Genomic DNA, 20,449 nt, shown 5'->3' with positions numbered 1-20,449 from the left:
GCAATATACTGCAGACTTTTCAGAGAGGGTACTTCGATGTATTCATTCAGCTTAGTGAAAACATAATATAGATATGTATACAAATAAGAACTTGAACTCTTAGAGAGCCTTTGAATGTTATTAGATTAACGAAAAGGGTTGTGTATGTTTACTAGCGCTACTCAGCAACAAAAACCATTTAATTTATCTCTAAAATATATATTCTTAAAGTGCACTGAGCAGCAGCCTAAAAAATCTATATAATAGAGTTACAATGCACACACTCGCATTGTGACATTTATAATTCGGCTTATATTTCTCCAACAGAAAATTCATCTACAAAAGAATTTTATTGTGCTCTTACCGTTTCTAATAACATCCAAACACAGAAACCTTGTCTAAAATAGTACCTATCTTGACAAATTATTTGCAGTGGCCTATATTACGGACCGTAGCCCACTGCGTTGGTAACATTATTGAAAATAACACGATATTTTGGCTGTAAAAATTGCCCAATGAGTAAATACTATTTAAACAACTACTGTCATGACAGAAAGGTCATATTCCTTTTAAACTAGATCACATCATCTTTTATAAGATACGTTGATTAACAATGCATGTAAACGTCAATATTTACGTATCAGCCAATTTAAATTATTTTTTGCTTTTTATGTCATTCGCATTATTTGTTGCCGATAAAACTGCACGACCATATTAATGAGGAGGCTCCTAACAGTTCAAGAATAAAAGCCAACTTCACTTCAAGTATATTCAACTACACCTAACATTTCGTAGAGAGATTATATTGACAACTTTATGTAACTGATAAGGCTGAGACAACTAACTGACATCCCCCATGTCAAGGAATTTCAGCCTTAACAGTAACCCCACAACCAATTTCTCAAAACTGTGCTAGAGGGTTATTTATTGGCACAAAAGTACGATATGAACTGACGCGACAAAGGAAAAATCAAACTTACACTGTAACGGATATACCTCCCTTTGAAGTTAGAACGAGTCTTCCCAACAGATTTTTTTTCAAATAAAATCAAAGATTAATCTGCATTACGCACTGATGAAACCACGGAAGTGTTTAGCTACAAAAGATCCACCAATACAGTTTTAATACTATTTAAAGGTTCTTCCAAAGGAAGGGATACCAGATAGCATACTAACAACTCCGATGACGTAGGCCTACAGTATGGGAAATATTTTATTCATTGAATGATCAACCATATTTGGTAACTAACGCAATTGATATTATTATTATTTTTACACTTATTAATATTCAAACAATGTTAAATGCTCAAAATATGTATAATTTCACCCAATTTATCGCAGTTAGATGAATTAGCATATGCCTTGAAAGTAACCGTCGATTTCACCTAGTATAAAATAAATACGTGTTCAAACACTATACAACACGTTTTTAGGTTAGGTTAAACCCAATTCATGAACGGAATGGGAAATACTGCACCAGCTGATTATAGTGGTAGTATTTTTTAAGTGTTACTAATTTTCAAGAGTACAGGTATAAACAGTAATAATCAGTATAAACACATAATAAACAAGTAGATTGTTCTTCAAAATATGCCAATAAAATATGTTCTGGCAGTTATGTAACTTTCTTACTTTACGCGCCAAGAGGAAATCAGTTCGTATGCTCGTTCATACTTCTTTCTTGAATTTTCAGGTAACAGGTTTAATGAAACATGTTTTCAGTTTCTGCTATTTCTGATCTACCATTATATTCACAATCACTTTCACTGAGTTCGTTATTTTTAAACATGTTAGGCCCACTTATAATTCATCTTTCAAATAGGTACTACACTTCTGGTTATGTTCAAACCAAGCGTTGAACGAAAATAGAACATAAACTATAACACACGAAATGACAGGTTAAATCGTAGTTATAATAGTCAATCAGCTGATCATAGTATTATTGTCTTTAAGTGTTGCCAACCTATTTCCAAGCGTACACGGATTACGTGCATTATAAAACCACGCTGTTTTGTGTTGTTTGGTTGGAATCCTGATGTGCGCCAAAGTATAAACCGTCCGACAAAGTATAAACCACGTACAACAAAGTATAAATATGCAGCAATTAGCAGCTTTATGTACTATAAACAGTACAAGGAAGCCGACTTTGTCGGGTGACTGTAGGAAAAGTGTTTACCACACTTAGTGCCTATTATAGTTGAATTAAGTTTTGTTTCTAAAATGAATAATATATGTGTGGCCATTTCATACGGCAGATCAACTAAAGGAATATCATTATTCTCCTCGTCCTCTTCCCGTTTAGAAGCGTAGGTACCTATGTCAGTTCGTACTGACTCGTATAGGCCTAAATGTGTAATGTTTCAATAAACCCATAATAGAATATTTAGAATACAACCATAGAAAACACAAAGTTAATACAGTGCGAATCGTATGACGAGTCAGTACTACGATAACGTAGAAATTTAGTTCATATGTGAGAGCGATATTCTAATAACCACGCCGCAGCAAACCTGCAGACTAAGCGAATTTCCATTTGCCTGATTTGGTTTTCAATTAAATCTATTAAAATAATATTAGGTCCCTAGTAGCACAAAAATATATTAAATACATATGAATAAATATATTTAAAATCTATTTGTTTATATCTCAAGTGTGTATTAATGTCAATTTTATATAATTTTTAAAATATATTAAATATCCTTTTAGAGTGTCGTGAGTTTGTTTTTATGTATGGATTAGATATCAGTGATACTATTGTCATATGTAAAACAACCGTAAACTACAAAGCATAAATAGACGAATTAAGTTTGTTAAAGCCCATAAAATTGTATCATGTTTGGGAGGCTACATCAGTTGACACTAACCACGTAAATGTCACAATGTATATGATACTTCAGTCTACCAACTCTCTGATAAATGCTTGACATTCAGTCCGCGGGGATCATAGTTATAAATAGTTATATTTAAAATACAATGACCATTATTTTACTTGGTTCACGTAAATGCTTTCCAAATTTATATTTAGTCCGAGTAAACTTATGAAAATTGATAACTAATAACGTAGTTTTCACAAAGTGTTGTCATTGTATTTTGAGAAAAATAAAAAAAAAAACTTAATGTAACTTTTAAAACTAGGTAGTTATTTTTTTATCAGTTTATTTACAGAGTTGTGTTACAACAAAGTTGTAACTATAAAAAGTAATATGTCCAATTTCATAACATAAAATGGTTGTTTGTTATTTCAAGTTACCTATGCTCAAGACCGAAAGTAAAATACCGAAACAGCAATAGGTCAGTGTTATTGTAATTTTAAATATTAAAAATATAATACCTCCTAATTCTGAGGAGAATGATGACATTGATAATGTCCCACTCTAATGCAATTCTAATTATCAAACTCGAAGGGAAAGGATAAAATATATGTGCATTATAAATCACGGGGACAGGACTTTCCATGTTCACAACCTTGCCACTGTCTACCCGCGCTACGTCAGTACACTGCGACGTCACCGCATAGTCAACAACAAAATATCCTCCAGGAAAACATAGCGACATAGCGTCCCACGGCCACTATGAGGACGAGGCGGTCTAAATGTGTAGATGTGAGGAGCCAGTCGAGCCTCTGACACCGACCTGACGACCTCTTGCAGTCTACCTGATAACAGAACAGCATTGTGTGGTATTCTCGGCTCTCGGCTCAGTTGAACGGAAGTGATCCCTTTTACAACATGCCCGAACGTAACCCACCGGTCAAATACATCCAGGTAACTGATAAACATTACACTGTGACTGTGTAACATGTAGATATCATGTACAGGGGAGTTAGACAAGGTTTAAGTTACCATAAAACCTTTATATAGCTGTAGTTCCTGTTGTAAGATAGATAGTTTTACTTAATCTATGGCGTCATTTAAAAGCTATAAAAACTATTAATTTACCTGCAATTGTTATTGTCAATAGTTTCTTTTCTGATGTCTTCCCAACTTATTCTTTTTTATTTGTTTTTTTTTTTTGTGTTCTGCTCTAGGTTTATTATCCTGATCCAGTACCAGGAGACCCTTGTTGAACTAAACATTAAGTCTATTAAATAAGTGCTCAATTAGCTAAATTAAAGATATTTATTATGTACCGTAGGGTTTTAATATAAACACATTTTATATGATATAAAGAAAACACTTCAATACACCTTTATTACCTAGGTTGTAATCAAAATAACCTGTATCAGCTGTTTTTATTAACTGCAGCCACAAAAAGGTATTGGCAAGGTAACTTAGGCTCTTTAAAGGGCTGTAGGGCGGAAACTGGATTTTCCCGGCCTTGTGACCAACTCCAATCGATTTCTCGTGGCAAAATACCACATATAATAAAAAAAAAGAAAAAAACAGTTAAAATCCTTGGAATAAAATAAAATTATGTCCGTACAACTGCTTGTTGTAGAGTAGGATTTCTATAATATTTTATTTGTTAAAATTTGTTGTTCATTGACTGAAGTGTCAAAATGAAATTGAAAACTTTATAGTTTTTTCAGATTTATGAAGATTTTTATGGGTTTCATTTTAAAGCCTTAGCAAAGCAGTCCAAAGCAATCTCATCAGTCATCAGAATACCAAAATAACATTAGGTCAATGATATTCCTACCAAGCAAATCACAATACATACCATACCTCAAGAATTACAGTTTAAATTTCTGAATCCACACAACACTTTGCGGTTTATTAATATTTTTTACTTTTTTCAGAACTTCATCAATAACGAGTTTGTGGACTCTGTTAGCAAGAAAACTTTCCCAGTTCTCAACCCTTCAACTGCAGATAAGATCTGTGCAGTGGCAGAGGGAGACAAGGCAAGCATTTATTAGTACTTCTTCATTTTCAGTTTAAATTTAATTGTGTAATAAAGTTTAATAAATAATAATAAAAGGTCTAAAAATTAAATTTATTTCACTCTAGGGTGAAAGATAAATAAAGTCAAAAGCTGAAATGCCGCTCAATGTAGTTGCTTGTTGGGTCACTAGGATTGGACATTCTAAAGAAAATAGTTTATTTGAAGAAAAACTTATGTCCTAAAAATCCATTTTTAAGACAGAGCTAACAAGATCAACACACAGCAACACTCATCTGGACCAAAGCACTTTTTTTGTACTAGTTTAGCTAAATTTGTGTTTTTTATAAGGGTAAAGGGAATGAAACTAAAAATGCTAATATTCTAATTTGTATCCTGTTCAAATGAGTATTTGCCAAGAAAAATATTAAACAACATTTCATTTAAGAGTAAATATCGATTATGTCAACATAGTATTTATTTTCCACAAAACTAGCAGCCAGCGTCAATTCGTGACTTCAAAATCTGTGATATATTTTAATTCATTTACAATTTTCTATTGCTCTGAGTTAAGTTAAAAATTATGTATTTTTACATGATAATCATAAACTTATCACTGACGTGTAATTATTTTACCAAAACTTCAACATAGTCTAAATTTGTAATTAGTTTTTCCAATATAGGCTAATATAAAATCATGAAAAAAGTGAAACGAACTTATGCATAAAAAAAACTCCTTTGGATAAGTGTAAGCTACGTTATTTGGGAGCGTTTCTTAAACTCCAAATTTCACAAATTCCAACGCTTAAAATATTAAATGAACAGAGCGTTTCATAATGTCCAAATTCCATAAGCTCCAAATCTATAACATTCAAATAATCATCGTTTCACAATGTCCAAATTTCACAAACAACAACGTTTAAATACCAACTAAACTGAGCGGTTCATAATCTCCAAATTTCATAAGCTCCAACTGTACAGTCTGGGCCAGAAGTCTCTACAGTGATTGGCACGGTCAGATAGCAGGCACCGTCCGCCGCCGCTCAACTACTGATTATACGTGCATTTTAATGACTGAAGAACACTTAGCTGTGTGACTCAACTATGTGTTAAAACATAGGCTAATGTGCAAATTGAATTTACCACGGTAAACCAAGGCAACCTCTGCAGCGACTTCTGGCAGAGACTGTACCGTTGGAGCTTATGAAATTTGGAGATTATGAACCGCTGTGTTTATTTAATATCCTAGTCGTTGGAGTTTGTGAAATTTGGATTTGGAGGTTGTGAAACGGTAAGTATTTTTTAAAGTTATATTTTTGGAGTTTATGAAATTTGGACATTATGAACCACTCTGTTTATTTAATATATTAACGTTGGACTTTGTGAAATAACCGTTGGAGTTTGTGAAACTTGGACATTGTGAAACGGTGCTTATTGTAAAGTTATAGTTTTGGAGTTTATGAAATTTGGAGAATATGAAACGCACTGTTTAACTTATTTAATATTTTAGACGTTGGAGTTTGTGAAATTTGGACATTATGAACCTCACCCCGTTACTTCAGCTAAAGTCCTCAATTTTGCTATGGATGTAAACAAAATTTTATCGGTGTCCTGTAAATCGCGCCCAGCACCTGGAGTCCAAAAAGTTCAACCATACCTAAAACATGTGAAAAATATAAAACCCTAAGTATATGAATCGATTTTATTTGCATAAACATTTTTTTGTGGTTTGCCGCAACAGGATATTTTTGTAGGAGTTTACAGATAAAACAAATAAACGGATTCTTATCTCTTTTTATTCATGCTTTGGAGTGGCTAAGAAACAAAATAAATTTTTTGAGGTTTAGGAGTGTTTAAAATTAGCTTAAAAAGCGTTGTCAATTTTTTCCATTACTTGTTAAAGTGGCATCTCCGTTAAAAAATTATATTCTCGATTATGGAGGTCACCCGATACCTCCGGTACAAATCAGAGTATATTCCTCTCACGCTCTCTTCTTCGCTTTGGTTACAGCCATCTGCGTACTTCCAGGCGCGAGCGTCGTCCAGAGGTCCACAAAATCGTTTAAAGTTATAGTACGTTGGTATCTCTCGTCTTAAGCATTCCTCGACACTGCTCCGATTGTTTTTATGAATATCGCCAAACAACAGTTCCTTCTGGATGTTTTCTTTTTATAATATACGAGTATCTTTTGTAGAGGGCACAAGGCTTACAATGCATGGCTGTTCGTGAATGTTCCATATCAGCTGTAGCACACTAACCGAACTGTAGTAAAGTTACTGCAATAATAAGGTTTGTGGAGAGAAATCTGGAGGAGGTTAGTAGGATCGAATACCTAAAGCATTATTCAGATCTCTTACTCAAGGGCAGGTGTAGCTCGAGAAGTAGACAATTTCTAGACCGGGCGCAATTTGCACACTTTCCTCAGTCGATTTCACTGGGCGCGATTTTCATACAACCATTGTATCATGGCCATCTATGTTGATGTAAACAAAATGTAAACTTGAAAAAGTTCAAATGATTGACAGCAGAATTCAGCACAAAAGTGTGGAATTTTAAAAACCCATTTAGAAGCACATCTAGAGGTTAAGAGCTACCCAACTGTCTGTTACTGATACCCAATATGTCTATAACAATAAATATTTAGGGGTCCATTTGCTGAATACAAAAACCCAACAAATTTCATTTGGCGACTTTAAAATCCATAATATATTTTAATTAATTTACAATTTTTTATTTCTCTGAGTTAGGTAGAAAATTTTCTATTTTTTACGAGATAATCATAAACTTATCACTCACTGACTTGTAATTTTTTTCAAACAAAACCTGAACATTATTTTGTAATTAGTTTTTCCAATACAATATGAAATCATGCATAAAAAGTAAGCGTGTCTAAAATATAAAACATCAAGCATCACAAAAACTATACACTTGATTCATTAGTCCAAGTTCAAAAAGAGGGGGGATTTACTGAATAATTGTCCATGGCTAAGGGCAGTTGATAAGAGTGAAAACGATTATTTCTCATCATATCTTTATTATTTGCATTGCGTATACCCTTGTCCTATTATTGTGTGCGCGATCTTTTCGAGGCATCTTAGAAAAATTACAAATACTAATGAAACATACTATGAAAACAAAAAATCTAACGTACTAAGTCATTTTCTTCTTTAGGCCTACATTTTAAACAAATAACATAACAATATTTTAATTGAATTCACTAAAACATCAATAAAACATACTATGAAAACACAAATCTTTTACAAGTAATTTTCTTCTTTACATTTTATACAAATAACATTAGGTATTACAGTATTTTTCTGGAGTTCACTAAAACTTCACCAAATGTAATGATAACCCCATTTTTGTATGGATGTAAACAAAATTGTACCATGGCCTTATGTTTTGATGTAAACAAATGTAAACTTGAAAAAGTTCAGATGATTGACAACAAAACTCAGCACAAACTCTGAAATTTAAAGGCCTATAGGTTGAGGGGTTTTCATGGGATATCAACCTGCAAAAGGCACATGTAATGTAGAGGATAGGAGCTTTTAATTTATCCTATACTCTAATACGAGCAATGTTTGCTTGTATGTATGCTTGCTTGCTTGCATGCAGAAAGATCTCGAAAACGGCTCCGACGATTTTCTTCGAATCTTGTAAATAGTTTATTTTTGGCCTAAAAACAAGCTTCATGCAGTTAGAACTCCCATCAAAAAACGAAACTGAAAGTCACATTTTTTTAACATTAGTCTTATGGGTTGCTAAGTAACCATGTTGGTTGAATTAAATAACAAGGAAAAAGTAAACAAAAGACTTGAAGTTGTAGCACGTGTTCATAATAAGCACACTACCCACAGTATACTAGCAAATTACAAATCCAGTACAAAAGGGAAATCATCACTTGCTACTATTGAGCAAAGATTATACCGAAGTTTGCTAGATACATTGTAGGCCTAGTAAAGGCAAGCAGTACGAAGTGTGGGATCTGTTTATGACGATTAGATTAAGGTTATCTGCAATTCTAAAATGCTATAGGAAGGGAAGGAAACAGGTCTGCGACGTAGGAACTGGTGAAGGAAGTAGTAAAGGAAAGTTGTCCGGAGTGTTGGATCTGTTTATGACGATTAGATTATGGTATTTGCAATCCTAAAATGCTATGGGAAGGGAGGAAAACAGGTCCACGACGTAGGAAGGGGTGAAGGAAGTAGTCAAGGCGAGTAGTCCGGAGTTTGGGAACTGTTTATGACGATTAGATAAGGATATTGGCAATAATAAAATGTTATGGGAAGGGAGGGAAACAGGTCCGCAACGTAGGAAGTGGTGAAGGAAGTAGTAAAGGCGAGTAGTCCGGAGTATGGGAACGGTTTATGACGATTAGATTAAGGTATCTGCAATCTTAAATGCCGTAGAAAGGGAGGGAAACAGGTTCGTGACGTAGGAAGTGATGTAGGAAGTAGTAAAGGCAAGCTGTCTGGAGTGTGGGAACTGTTTATGACGATAAGATTAAGGTATCTACAATCCTAAAATGCTATGGGAAGGGAGGGAAACAGGTCCGCGACGTAGGAAGTGGTGAAGGAAGTAGTCAAGTGAGCGGTCCGGAGTGTGGGAACTGTTTATGACGATTATATTAAGGTATCTACAATCCTAAAATGCTATGGGAAGGGAGGGAAACAGGTCCGCGACGTAGGAAGGGGTGAAGGAAGTAGTTAAGTGAGCGGTCCGGAGTGTGGGAACTGTTTATGACGATTAGATTAAGGTATCTACAATCCTAAAATGCTATGGGAAGGGAGGGAAACAGGTCCGCGACGTAGGAAGTGGTGAAGGAAGTAGTCAAGGCGAGCAGTCGGGAGTGTGGGAACTTTTTATGTGGATTAGATTAAAGTATCTGCAATCTTAAAATGCAATGGGAAGGGAGGGAAACAGGTCCGCGACGTAGGAAGAAGTGAAGGAAGTAGTAAAGGCGAGCAATGTGGAGTCTGGGAACTGGAAACCAATTGTAACAGTTAGATTTATGTATCTGCAATTAAAATACTGAAATGCTATGAGAAGGGATGGAAACATGTCCATGACGTAGGAAATGGTGAAGCAAGTAGTAAAGGCTGGCATCGTAAAGTGGGGGAATGATTTTCTCCGAGCAAAGCTCGGTCCCCAGGTACTAATCTTTAAAATAATAAAAAAATGACTTATAAATCTATATATATAAAATCCAATGTATGTTTGTATGTTTGTATATTTGTATGTTTGTATATTTGTATGTTTGTCCTTTATGGACTCCGAAACCGCTCGACAGATTGTAATGAAACTTTCAGGCATTATTAAGCATTATTCAAGGATGGTTTGTGTGAAGTTTGGTGCAGATCCGTCAAAAGGGCTCCGCCCCAGTGGCTCTGGGGTTTCCCATGTTAACCTTATGAGTACTCATATTTAAATGTAATTAAAGAATCTTAACAGCTGGTTCAACTAAACTATCTGATTCTGTGATGTTCAATAGCATTAAAAAGTTAATAGGTTTACCAACAGGGTGCAGCACTATATTTTTTTTTTTAATTTATGATAACAGCTAACTTGCAACCAAAAGGTGAGTGAGCGTAGCGAACGAACTTCAACCTGGAGGCGAGTTAGCGTAGCGAACGAGCTAATCTGAAGGCAAGTGAGCGCAGCGAACGAGCTCCAACCTAAAGGTGAGTGAGCGTAGCGAACGAACTTCAACAGCTAATTAGCAACCTAATGGTGAGTGAGCGTAGCGAACGAACTTTAACCAGGACATGATTGAGCCATGCGAACGAACTCATCTTGAAAATGAACGAGCATTTGACATAAATCCACACTAGGACAGGACGACGTCTGTCGGGCCAGCTAGTTAAGTAATAAAATAGTTTTCTTTATTGTCCTAGTAGGATTTTTAGCGCTAAGAAACACAGTAGCAATTAGTTTCTAGCTGTACAGTAGTACTGATTGATCTATTGTTGTTGCACAGGAGGATGTAGACCTAGCAGTGAAGGCAGCCCAGGCAGCATTCCATCACAAGAGTGCCTGGAGAACCTCCGATCCATCAGCACGAGCCCGTCTTCTCCACAAGGTAAGACTAATGAATGATTCCGAGTAGGAGTATACTAATGGATGGTTGTTCAGAAGGGAAAATATTATTTAAAGAAAGTAAAGTTAATGTAAGAGAAAATGAAATATAATGAGAAAGGGTAATGGTAAATTGTTCGAAGGACCCGAGGGGTAAAATGTAGAGAAATGGAGAAATATTGAGATGGAGAATATGAGAGAAAGAAGAAATGAACACACTTATTGGGTTACAAGAGAAAGACACACTTTTATTAACATTTATGAAATACAACATTATATACAATAGAAAATAATTTAATTTTATTAAGAACATATGTTGGAAGGCAAAAACATTCAAGTAGTCAATTAAACCCATACATAAAATAAAATTGAAGGTTACTGAACAAACCAGGGGCCTTGAATCCCCAGTGGATTCAACAAAAAGCAGTTCACAAATCCACAATTGGTAGAGAGAACACCTTGTGGGCAGGTCTTGTGAGCATAGAGCATACCACTAGAAGTTATATTCTCTCAAGTGAAGAGAATCACTGAATCTTTTGTTAGGAGTCTTAAGAGTACAGAGAGGTGTCAACAATCCTGGGAAGTATAGAATTTCAGCTGTTGAGAGTAGATAGACGGATGGAGTGTTGGCAGGCTGAGAAGAGGCAGATCTGGTTTCATGTGAGCAAAGAGATACAGGAGGCGTTTATACATGAGTGGATGAAGGTCGAGTTAGGTAGAATCTTGAGGCCTCTTGACGTGTTCACAGTGGAGACGGGTGTGATGACGCTTGTGACATTTAAAGCAATAAGCTTTTGACTTACATGCTTTAAAACCATGTTTCCTGAGGCTCAAGACACTTATCTTTTACAATTTTCAAATGTTTTTTTGAAGAGAGGGAATGAAAGATGACAACTACAAATCTTTTTTATCTAGTTTTACACTTTCACTGAATGAATTTTATCCTGTGAAATTAATTAAAGAAAAAATAAACCAACGTAAGGAGAATTGGATTACTCGGGGTATAATGATTTCTTCAGAGACTAAAAGAAGATTACACCAATTGGCCAAAACATGTAGACAAGAATCATTTTTGAACTATGTTAAGAACTATAAAATAATTTTCAAAAAGGTAGGTTTTCAGGCTAAGAGATCGCACAATAGTAATTTTATTGTTAAATCTTGTAACAAGAGTAAAGCTATGTGGGGAGTGTTGTGAAAAAAAACTGGGCATTAAAGTAAAAACGGAGACTACTAGTGAAATTGATGTTGGGGATAGGGTGATAAATAAACCCAAAGAAATTGCAGAATATCTTGATGTTCAATTTTCCAACATAAAGGAAATATTAAATGTGCCAAATGTCTCTTTCATCACTAATAATTCAGTTAAATTGTGTTTTTACCAGGAAAGTTTTGGGGTAGTATTGATTTTTCCATTTCTTATGTATTTCGGGGTGCTGAATCCGAATCTGAGGTTTGCCAACAAAAATTCTTGACGCAACATTGACAAAAATGAGAAAAATATGGAAAAAATGATATTTTTTTGTAATATTTGGCTTATAACTCTGAAACTATCAACTTTCCGTTATTAGACTATATTATAAAAATTAAAGTACACAAAATTTGCTACAAAATTTACCCCTAATGTGGTAATCTCCGATGAACCGTTTAGGCTCCAGAGCTATTTGAAAATTGGAACATTTTGTGTTAGTTTTTAAATTTCTCCAATTATTCTGTCAATGACATATATTAATTGTATATGCCCAGGCAAAGGTCTTATATAAATCCAAAGTGTTAAAATTGATTGATTTTGTGTTACTGAACCGTTGATTTTTTATTTAGTGTAGAGAAAAGTTACACAAACTGTTGCCGTATAAATTATCCTCGCTCAGAGGGTTGTAATGAGGCAGGTTCTAGCAAACGTTTCAATGCATTATTTGTGAGCATTCTAGCTTGTTCATCTGGACATTTAAAAAAAGTTTAAAAGTAAAAAAAAAACTATCAAAATTAAAATAACAGCAATCTGTTTATCATGTTATATTGTATGCACCTAATGACGTGATATTAAGATTTACGTAAATAATAATAATGTTATGTAAGCATATACTGTTACTAAGCATTTATATTGTGTGTAGATTTAACAAGTTAATAAATAAAGGAATGTGCGTTTGGTACCATACTTACTTTCTTACTTACTTAGACTCTAGCATCACAGCCCATTGTACATCCTCAATCGTATTGGCACTCGTTATACAATTTTCTGTGTAAAATTTCAAGACCGATGCATGCATGGCTTAGAGTGATTGGCACTGTTACCATAGGCCAATACAAATTTGTTCACCCCCTATCATTCACCCGAATGTAAATGTAAACTCTAAGCGAGTTATATCTACGCAGCTGCTTAAGTTGGGGGCAGTGAGACAATGTTGGATTTAGTTTTCTAGCCAAAATTCGTATTGACTATCTTAAGTCAATTAACCCTTACCACGCTCATGTAGGCCTATGCCCTACGCCCTAGGACCTACAACCTACAAAATCTACACACAATGTAAATGCTTAGCAACAGTATATGCCTAGATAACATTTTATTATTAACGTATATCTTAATATCACGTCATCAGGTGCATACGATATTCCATGATAAACAGATTGCTATTATTTTAATTTTGATAGTTTTGATTATTGTATTACTTTTTATTATGTGTAATTTTTTTTACTTTTAACCTTTTTTTATATGTGCAGATGAACAAGCTAGAATGCTCACAAATAATGCATCGAAATTTTTGCTAGAACCTGCCTCATTACAACCCTCTAAACGAGGATAATTTAAACAGCAACAGTTTGTGTAACTTTCCTGTATACTAAATAAAAAACCAACGGTTCGGTAACACAAAATTAATCAATTTTAACACTTTGGATTTATATAAGACCTTTGCCTGGGCATATACAATTAATATATGTCATTGACAGAATAATTGGAGAAATTTAAAAACTAACACAAAATGTTCCAATTTTCAAATAGATCTGGAGCCTAAACGGTTCATCGGAGATTACCACATTAGGGGTAAATCTTGTAGCAAATTTTGTGTACTTTAATTTTTATAATATAGTCTAATAACGGAAAGTTGATAGTTTCAGAGTTATAAGCCAAATATTACAAAAAATATCATTTTTTCCATATTTTTCTCATTTTTGTCAATGTTGCGTCAGGAATTTTTGTTGGCAAACCTCAGATTCGTATTCAGCACCCCGAAATACAAAAGAAATGGAAAAAATCAAAACTACCCCAAAACTTTCTCGCTATGAGTAAATTTAAATACAAATTTACTGGATTACACTAAATTATTGAAATGGACTGCTGACATTATTTCTGATATTATAGCTAAACTCATCAATCAATCATTTAGTGAGGGCGAATTTCCAGACTTGCTAAAATTGTCTGAAATCAGACCAATTTTAAAAAAAGGCACACATAATAATATTCAAAATTATAGACCAATTTCTTTACTCAGTAATGTATCAAAAATTTTTGAAAAAATTATTCATCTTAGAATTGCAAATTACCTGGAATGTAACTCAAAACTGTGTCAAGAGTAGTTTGGTTTTAGAAGAAATCTAAGCACACATAATGCTCTTTTTACTTTTATTAGTAGTGTCCTTGAAGCTCTGGATCGGTCACAGTTGACTGCAGGAGTTTTCTGTGACTTGTCCAGGGATTTTGACTGTGTGGACCACAGGTTGCTGCTGATCAAATTGAAGAATATTGGCTTGGAGGGAATGGCTCTAGAATTATTACGATCATACCTATTCAATCGAAAGCAGCGCACAATAGTAGTAAAAAAATCAATAAAATATTATTCTAACTGGGCCAGCGTTACATGGTGTTCCGCAAGGTTCCATACTTGGGCCTTTATTATTTATTATATTTATTAATGACTTGCCTTTCCACAAATTCCTGTGCTTTCACATTGTATGCCGATGACACAACTGCTCTTTTAAAAAGAAAAACACTAAGTGAACTTAAATTAACTTTTGACAGCACAATGAAAAAAATCAATGAGTGGTTTGAGAGCCATGGTCTGAAATTAAATGAATGTAAAACTAATATTCTTCAATTTAAACTCAGAAACAGAGTTACAGACACCACATTCAGTAATACAAAAATTGTTAAGTTTTTAGGTCTAAATTTAGACTCAAAATTAAGTTGGTCCGACGACATTCATCATCTAAATAAAAAATTAAGGTCAACAAGGTATTCACTGAGTGTTCTATCCAAGGTCAGGCCTCTAGAAATCTGCTTGACAGTATATCATGCATATGTTCATTCTTTGTTGGCTTATGGCTTCACTCTATGGGATAACTCTGCAGACGCCAAGAAAGTGTTCACTTGCCAAAAGTCCATTCTCAGAACTATTTTTCACCAGAAGTCTAAAAAAGCTGTAAACCTTTTTTAAAAAACATTCCATTTTAACATTACCATCTCTTTATATATTTGAAATAGCAAAGTATGTTCATGCAAATCCTTTCTTTTATAAAAAATATAAAATAAATCATAACTATCAAAAAACGAGTAATAACAAAACTTTTCAATATCCCAAACATTCGCACACAAAATTTGAAACCGGGCCTCTTTAGATGGTATTAAAAATCTACAATCATTTACCTAATTCATACAGAACTTTATCAAAATCAAATTTTACTTATAAGTTGAAAGAGACTTTGAGCCAGAAAGCGTATTACAAAATTCAGACGTTTTTTAAAGATAAATTTGAATAGTGTTTACTCTTGTTAGGGTATAATTAGATTAAGGAACCTAGATATAAATTGACCATGTACCAGCTTGGGAATTACTTTTGTAATTATTGTATCAGGCGTCATGTACAATAAAGCTTTGTCTATTGTTTTGTCTATTGTCTATTGTAAAGACAGAGGGACAGGGCAAAAATAAATCCTGCGAATTGTGGATGAGAAAACAAAGCAGGGGAAAGAGAACACATTTTTTGAGCTTGTGTTGACTTGATAGAGTTGGGGTAGAGATCATTTAAACTTGCTGTGCTTGAGAGGAAGAGGGATTAGGAGAAATAGGTTTCTGTTCAAATGTTGATGTATGGTTGTCATTAATTGCAGCAGACCTAGTATGTAACTGAGCGTCTTCAATTTGGTTACGTTCTTGATTTAAGAACTTGATTATTTAAACTACTTCAGGTAGAGAATGTGTTTCACAATTTTGATTGTTTCTAAAAATCTCTAGTTGTTTGAGAAGGTCGCTATCTAGTTTGGGTAAAAGTATGGTGGACAAATGAGGATTTAGAGTTTGAAGTGATTTCACAGTCAAGAGAATTTAGTGTTTCTGTATGTTCATAGAAAAAAATTTAGGAAGGTTCTGAGACATTTGTTTGAAGCAAAATTGTTTGAAGCAAAAGAAATTTTTGGCCAACCTATTAGTTTGTTGAGATGAAGTGAGGATGTCGTTAGCCTTTGAGGGTTGTAATATCTGTCTCTGAAGAGCTGATAGGCAATTGTGTGATTGGTTGATGTTATATTATAAGATTTGATGAGATTTAGAGGTTCATCTTTGAGTACACTGAGAAGGTATTGGAAATTAGAGACGTTAGACATGTTTTCATTCAGATGGATGCTTGTGTCAAATGAATTGATGAAACTTACCAAATGTAGAGGAGAACCATCAAATGTAATCAGGTCTAGTTTTGGAAGTCTTACGTGGATAGAAGATGAAGCTGAGATGTCACTAATTTGTCCTGGGTTGTTGTTTATTCCTGGAACATCCTGCGGCTGCTGTTGGAGAAGAGCTTCAATGCGAGATTTTGCCTTTCAGTGTCACTCATTCACTAAGTCCAAATCCAAGTCTTCTGAGATATGTTCAAACGCTCTTTTCAGGATCTCTTCTTGTTTAACTGTGTCAAGAGGTTGGTTAAGGTCCTGATTTGTGACAGAGAGAGAAGGGAGGGGGAAAGGCTTTCTAGCTCTTGGACCGATTTCAGGATTTTTCCAAAGAATTTGAACGGGTGATGTTTTTGGCCTCTGGAGACCTCAAAACGAAAAAGAAAATCGGTCTCGGGTCCAGGTCTTACCAAGAGACTTACGGTAACAGCTTATTCCCCATATGGGAAATTCGCTAAAAACAAAATGTTCACTGTGTTTTAAGTGAAAAGTATTTTCTCTTTTTGATGGGAAATATCCGCAATAATTAAAAGAAATTACATTAACTTACCATCAACAAAAATTAGCGTTAAAGAAAGAACTGTCAAATGATTGTGTTTCTCTATGAGGCCTCTAACACATCTAATTTGCTCTGCTTTTTGTTTATTTCTACTTCAAGATTCTACAGTAACTATAAACATATTTTGCATTGTGTTCATCTACAGTAATAATTTCAAAAATATAGTTTTTCTTGTTGATGCCTCTAACTAATTTTCTCTTCGGTAATTTTTTTATTTTAACTTAAAGAACATAAGAATAAGAAATATTTATTTCCATTGATCTTTATAAAATAAATAGGACACATAATTTGTTATACATACTTACAAGGTGATTCAGTGTTTACAGTACAATATCTAAACTTAAATTTCATTGTGGTGTGAGTAGCCTCCGGATTGCGAATAATGAGTGAAGACAATAATCGGATTGCAATAATAAGGTATTTAACCCACTATCATAGTAAACTTAAATAGCCACTTACATGAAAATAAAAGCTTTATTTCAACTTACTCTTCAAAATCTAATATTTATTTCACAACTTAAAAAATCATCAATTTTGTAAAAGGGATTTTTAACAATCCAGTCATACAGTTTAATTTTACAAATACTTTAAGAAACTAATTTTGCTTCTTCAGGCAGCTTATTAAAAAACATGATACAATTTAATTTATGTGAATGTTTGGTTTTTGCCAATCTGTGCTGCAAAATATCTATTTTATCCCTACCTCTTGTATAGTGATTGTGTAGGTCTTTTCGGAAAGAGAATTGATCAAAGTTTGACTTTGTATATATTAGAATTTGGAATATACATACAGTAACTGTAAACGTATTTTGCATTGTGTTCTACAGTAATGTTAACAATGTTGTTAAAATCATAGAGTTTGAATAAATGGTGATAACTTATTAATTACCATTTTTATCCTTTCAGCCCTATTCCTCTGGTAGCAGCACATACTCCAGTAAGCTATCTGTGTTAGGTACAGATTTACAGCAAGTCAGTTTGACCCAAAACGCTGATTTATTAATTAATTGCCCTTTTTAAACAGCTTTGATGAATATAAGCAACTATGAGATCCAGGAACAAGTGGCATATTCTTTTTGACAGTCCAGTTACCACATCTAGAAATATAAGCGCTGGTACTAAGCCATCAAAACGCCCTAGGTACCTACTCCAAATTGCTGTTGTATTATTTAGTTTTACTGCAAAGTGAGTAACAGCAATGTCCAGAAAGACTCTTTATTCTGTGTCCCCATTTTTCTTAAAAAATAAAATAGATTCATTTGTGTTCCCCAGCTCTCTGGGTTGATGGAGAGGGATGCAGATCATATTGCTAGTCTACTCACTTTGGAGAACGGAAAACCTTTTAAAAATGCAATCTGGGAGGTGAACAACGCTATCAAGACCTTACAGTACTATGCTGGCTGGTGTGACAAGATTTATGGCAAAACTATCCCAGTTGGTAAGACATTTGAAGTTATTTAAAATCCCCTAGACCTAAGAGACTCATAGTGCACTTATTTGTGCCCCCGATTATATTTCGGGGTGAACGTGGGGTTTTGACCATCAAAACATAAACCTTTGCTATTTCTTTCTTAATAATTTTGAGGGCTCAAAAACAAATATATTATTATATTGAAGCATTTTTGTACACAAATTGTTACGGTATAGAGAAAAGTTCAATAAACTGAAAATTTAAATTTGTATGTTATTCTTGGAGAATAAGTAAACTGTTGTTTTTTGCTTGTTTATAGATATATTTTGATAAAACTTGGCAAATGTATATATTTGATACTAATCTATTAACACTTCAAAAAATAAAACACTTTATTGCCATTCCTTTAGAATCAAACCCACACACTCAATAATAAACTTAATGTCACTTAAATAGGGAATAAACAGATAATTGAGCGGAGCGAGCGAAGCTCTTTGGGATCAACTTCAATGCAAACAATATAACACCATCACTCAATAACGGCTGAACACATTTCAGCCAAACTTAACAAGACTACTTAGACTAATAATGAGATGGTTTGTAAACAAACAAATTTCAATTAGATAATGCTAATGCAATTTAAAACGAACTTAAAATTTCAAATTTTTAACATTAGGCTTATGGGACTAAAGTAGCTATGACAGTTTTTTTGTTTACAAGAAAAATGTAAACAAGAGAATCATAAGGTATTTCTGAACTTTCTATACTTTTCTTTTAAACGTTTTTAAACCATTCCTATAATTTTAATAAACAAGAAAATGCCGTTAAAACATTTTTTAAGGCGCGGAATTCACTGAAAATCAAAAAATTATACGGAACTACTTTCTCAATGCGCGGAGCATAAACAAGGAGCGGAGGGATACGGACCGGTGACTACTTTCTTGGGAACCTATTTGTGTTGCCAGCTGATTAGAAACAGCCAATGTTAGAAATCAGGATTTAATAAGCGATATATCGAACCGCATCGAAATCGGTATTTAATCCGATAATACCTCATAGGTTATATTAAGTTGAATTACATCGACGGTACAGTAAGTTATTACACTTATTGATAAAACGCAGATTGAAAACTGATCTAATTTAGGCAGGTGGGGAGGTAGGTCGGGGTTTATGAGTATTCGTGACTACATTAAGTGTTTTGAAGTAAGGTTAGATTAGGAAGGTAAAGTGTAGGTTATAGGTAGGTGATCGGGTTGTTTATTTGTGTTGCACCATATAATTTTTATCTTTTGGAATGGAATAGTTGGTTAAGGTTAAACGGGGAAACGATTTCAAAAATGCTTGCATATGGTCTTAACTTAACAAACCATCTACAGTATTCTAGCTTTGACTTTATATAAAGTCAATGATTCTAGCAAATTATTACATACTGACCAAAAGAAAAGAGAACATTTGGTTTTGGATCTTTGACCATAGCAAAACTAACATATGGAATGTGAAAAGTTGTATATCATTATATACTATTCTGTAATATTAATAATTGTTCGGCAAATCCTCATTTTAATGGCTCGGCTGAAAATGGAATCTGCATTTTGTGAAACAGTTATTTGGTAACAATTCAGTCATTTCAAATGTTGATAAAATTTCCTTTCTCTTTTTCATACTTTAATGCCCTTTTTGGATGTTAATATCAGATTCCAACTACTGTAATATTTTCCTGGTCAAAACTACCTTACACTTCTCGAAGAGGTAAATTTGAATTATTATAATTTTAATCTTTAAAACCAGCATTAGTAAATAAATCTATTGACCTTTTTGCATTTAGTTACTTATACAAATATCAAATCACGTTTGTTCCGCTCAACTGGCTTTCACCTCTCTGAAAGCAAACCTAGTTTATAAAGGAAAATCCAACCAGGGAAATGGAAATTAGTTAAGC

General features: G+C 33.9%; 1 protein-coding gene across 1 annotated transcript in view; it reads left to right on the top strand.

Annotated features, from left to right (window-relative positions):
- Window positions 1–3,507: 3,507 nt before the first annotated feature.
- Window positions 3,508–20,449, top strand: part of LOC128983246 (aldehyde dehydrogenase 1A1-like) — a 51,259-nt gene continuing 34,317 nt past the window's right edge. The window contains exons 1-4 of the mRNA XM_054402480.1: window positions 3,508–3,743; window positions 4,718–4,822; window positions 10,782–10,883; window positions 18,372–18,537. Coding sequence (XP_054258455.1) covers window positions 3,708–3,743; window positions 4,718–4,822; window positions 10,782–10,883; window positions 18,372–18,537 — 409 coding nt within the window. The 5' untranslated portion in view covers window positions 3,508–3,707. The remainder of the gene's footprint in view (window positions 3,744–4,717; window positions 4,823–10,781; window positions 10,884–18,371; window positions 18,538–20,449) is intronic.

This window comes from Macrosteles quadrilineatus, unplaced genomic scaffold (assembly GCF_028750875.1).
Source record: "Macrosteles quadrilineatus isolate MER2022 unplaced genomic scaffold, UCM_ALF_1.0 Scaffold_1__1_contigs__length_201487025, whole genome shotgun sequence".
Taxonomy (NCBI): Eukaryota; Metazoa; Arthropoda; class Insecta; order Hemiptera; family Cicadellidae; genus Macrosteles; species Macrosteles quadrilineatus.
This window is presented reverse-complemented; position numbering and strand designations above follow the sequence as displayed.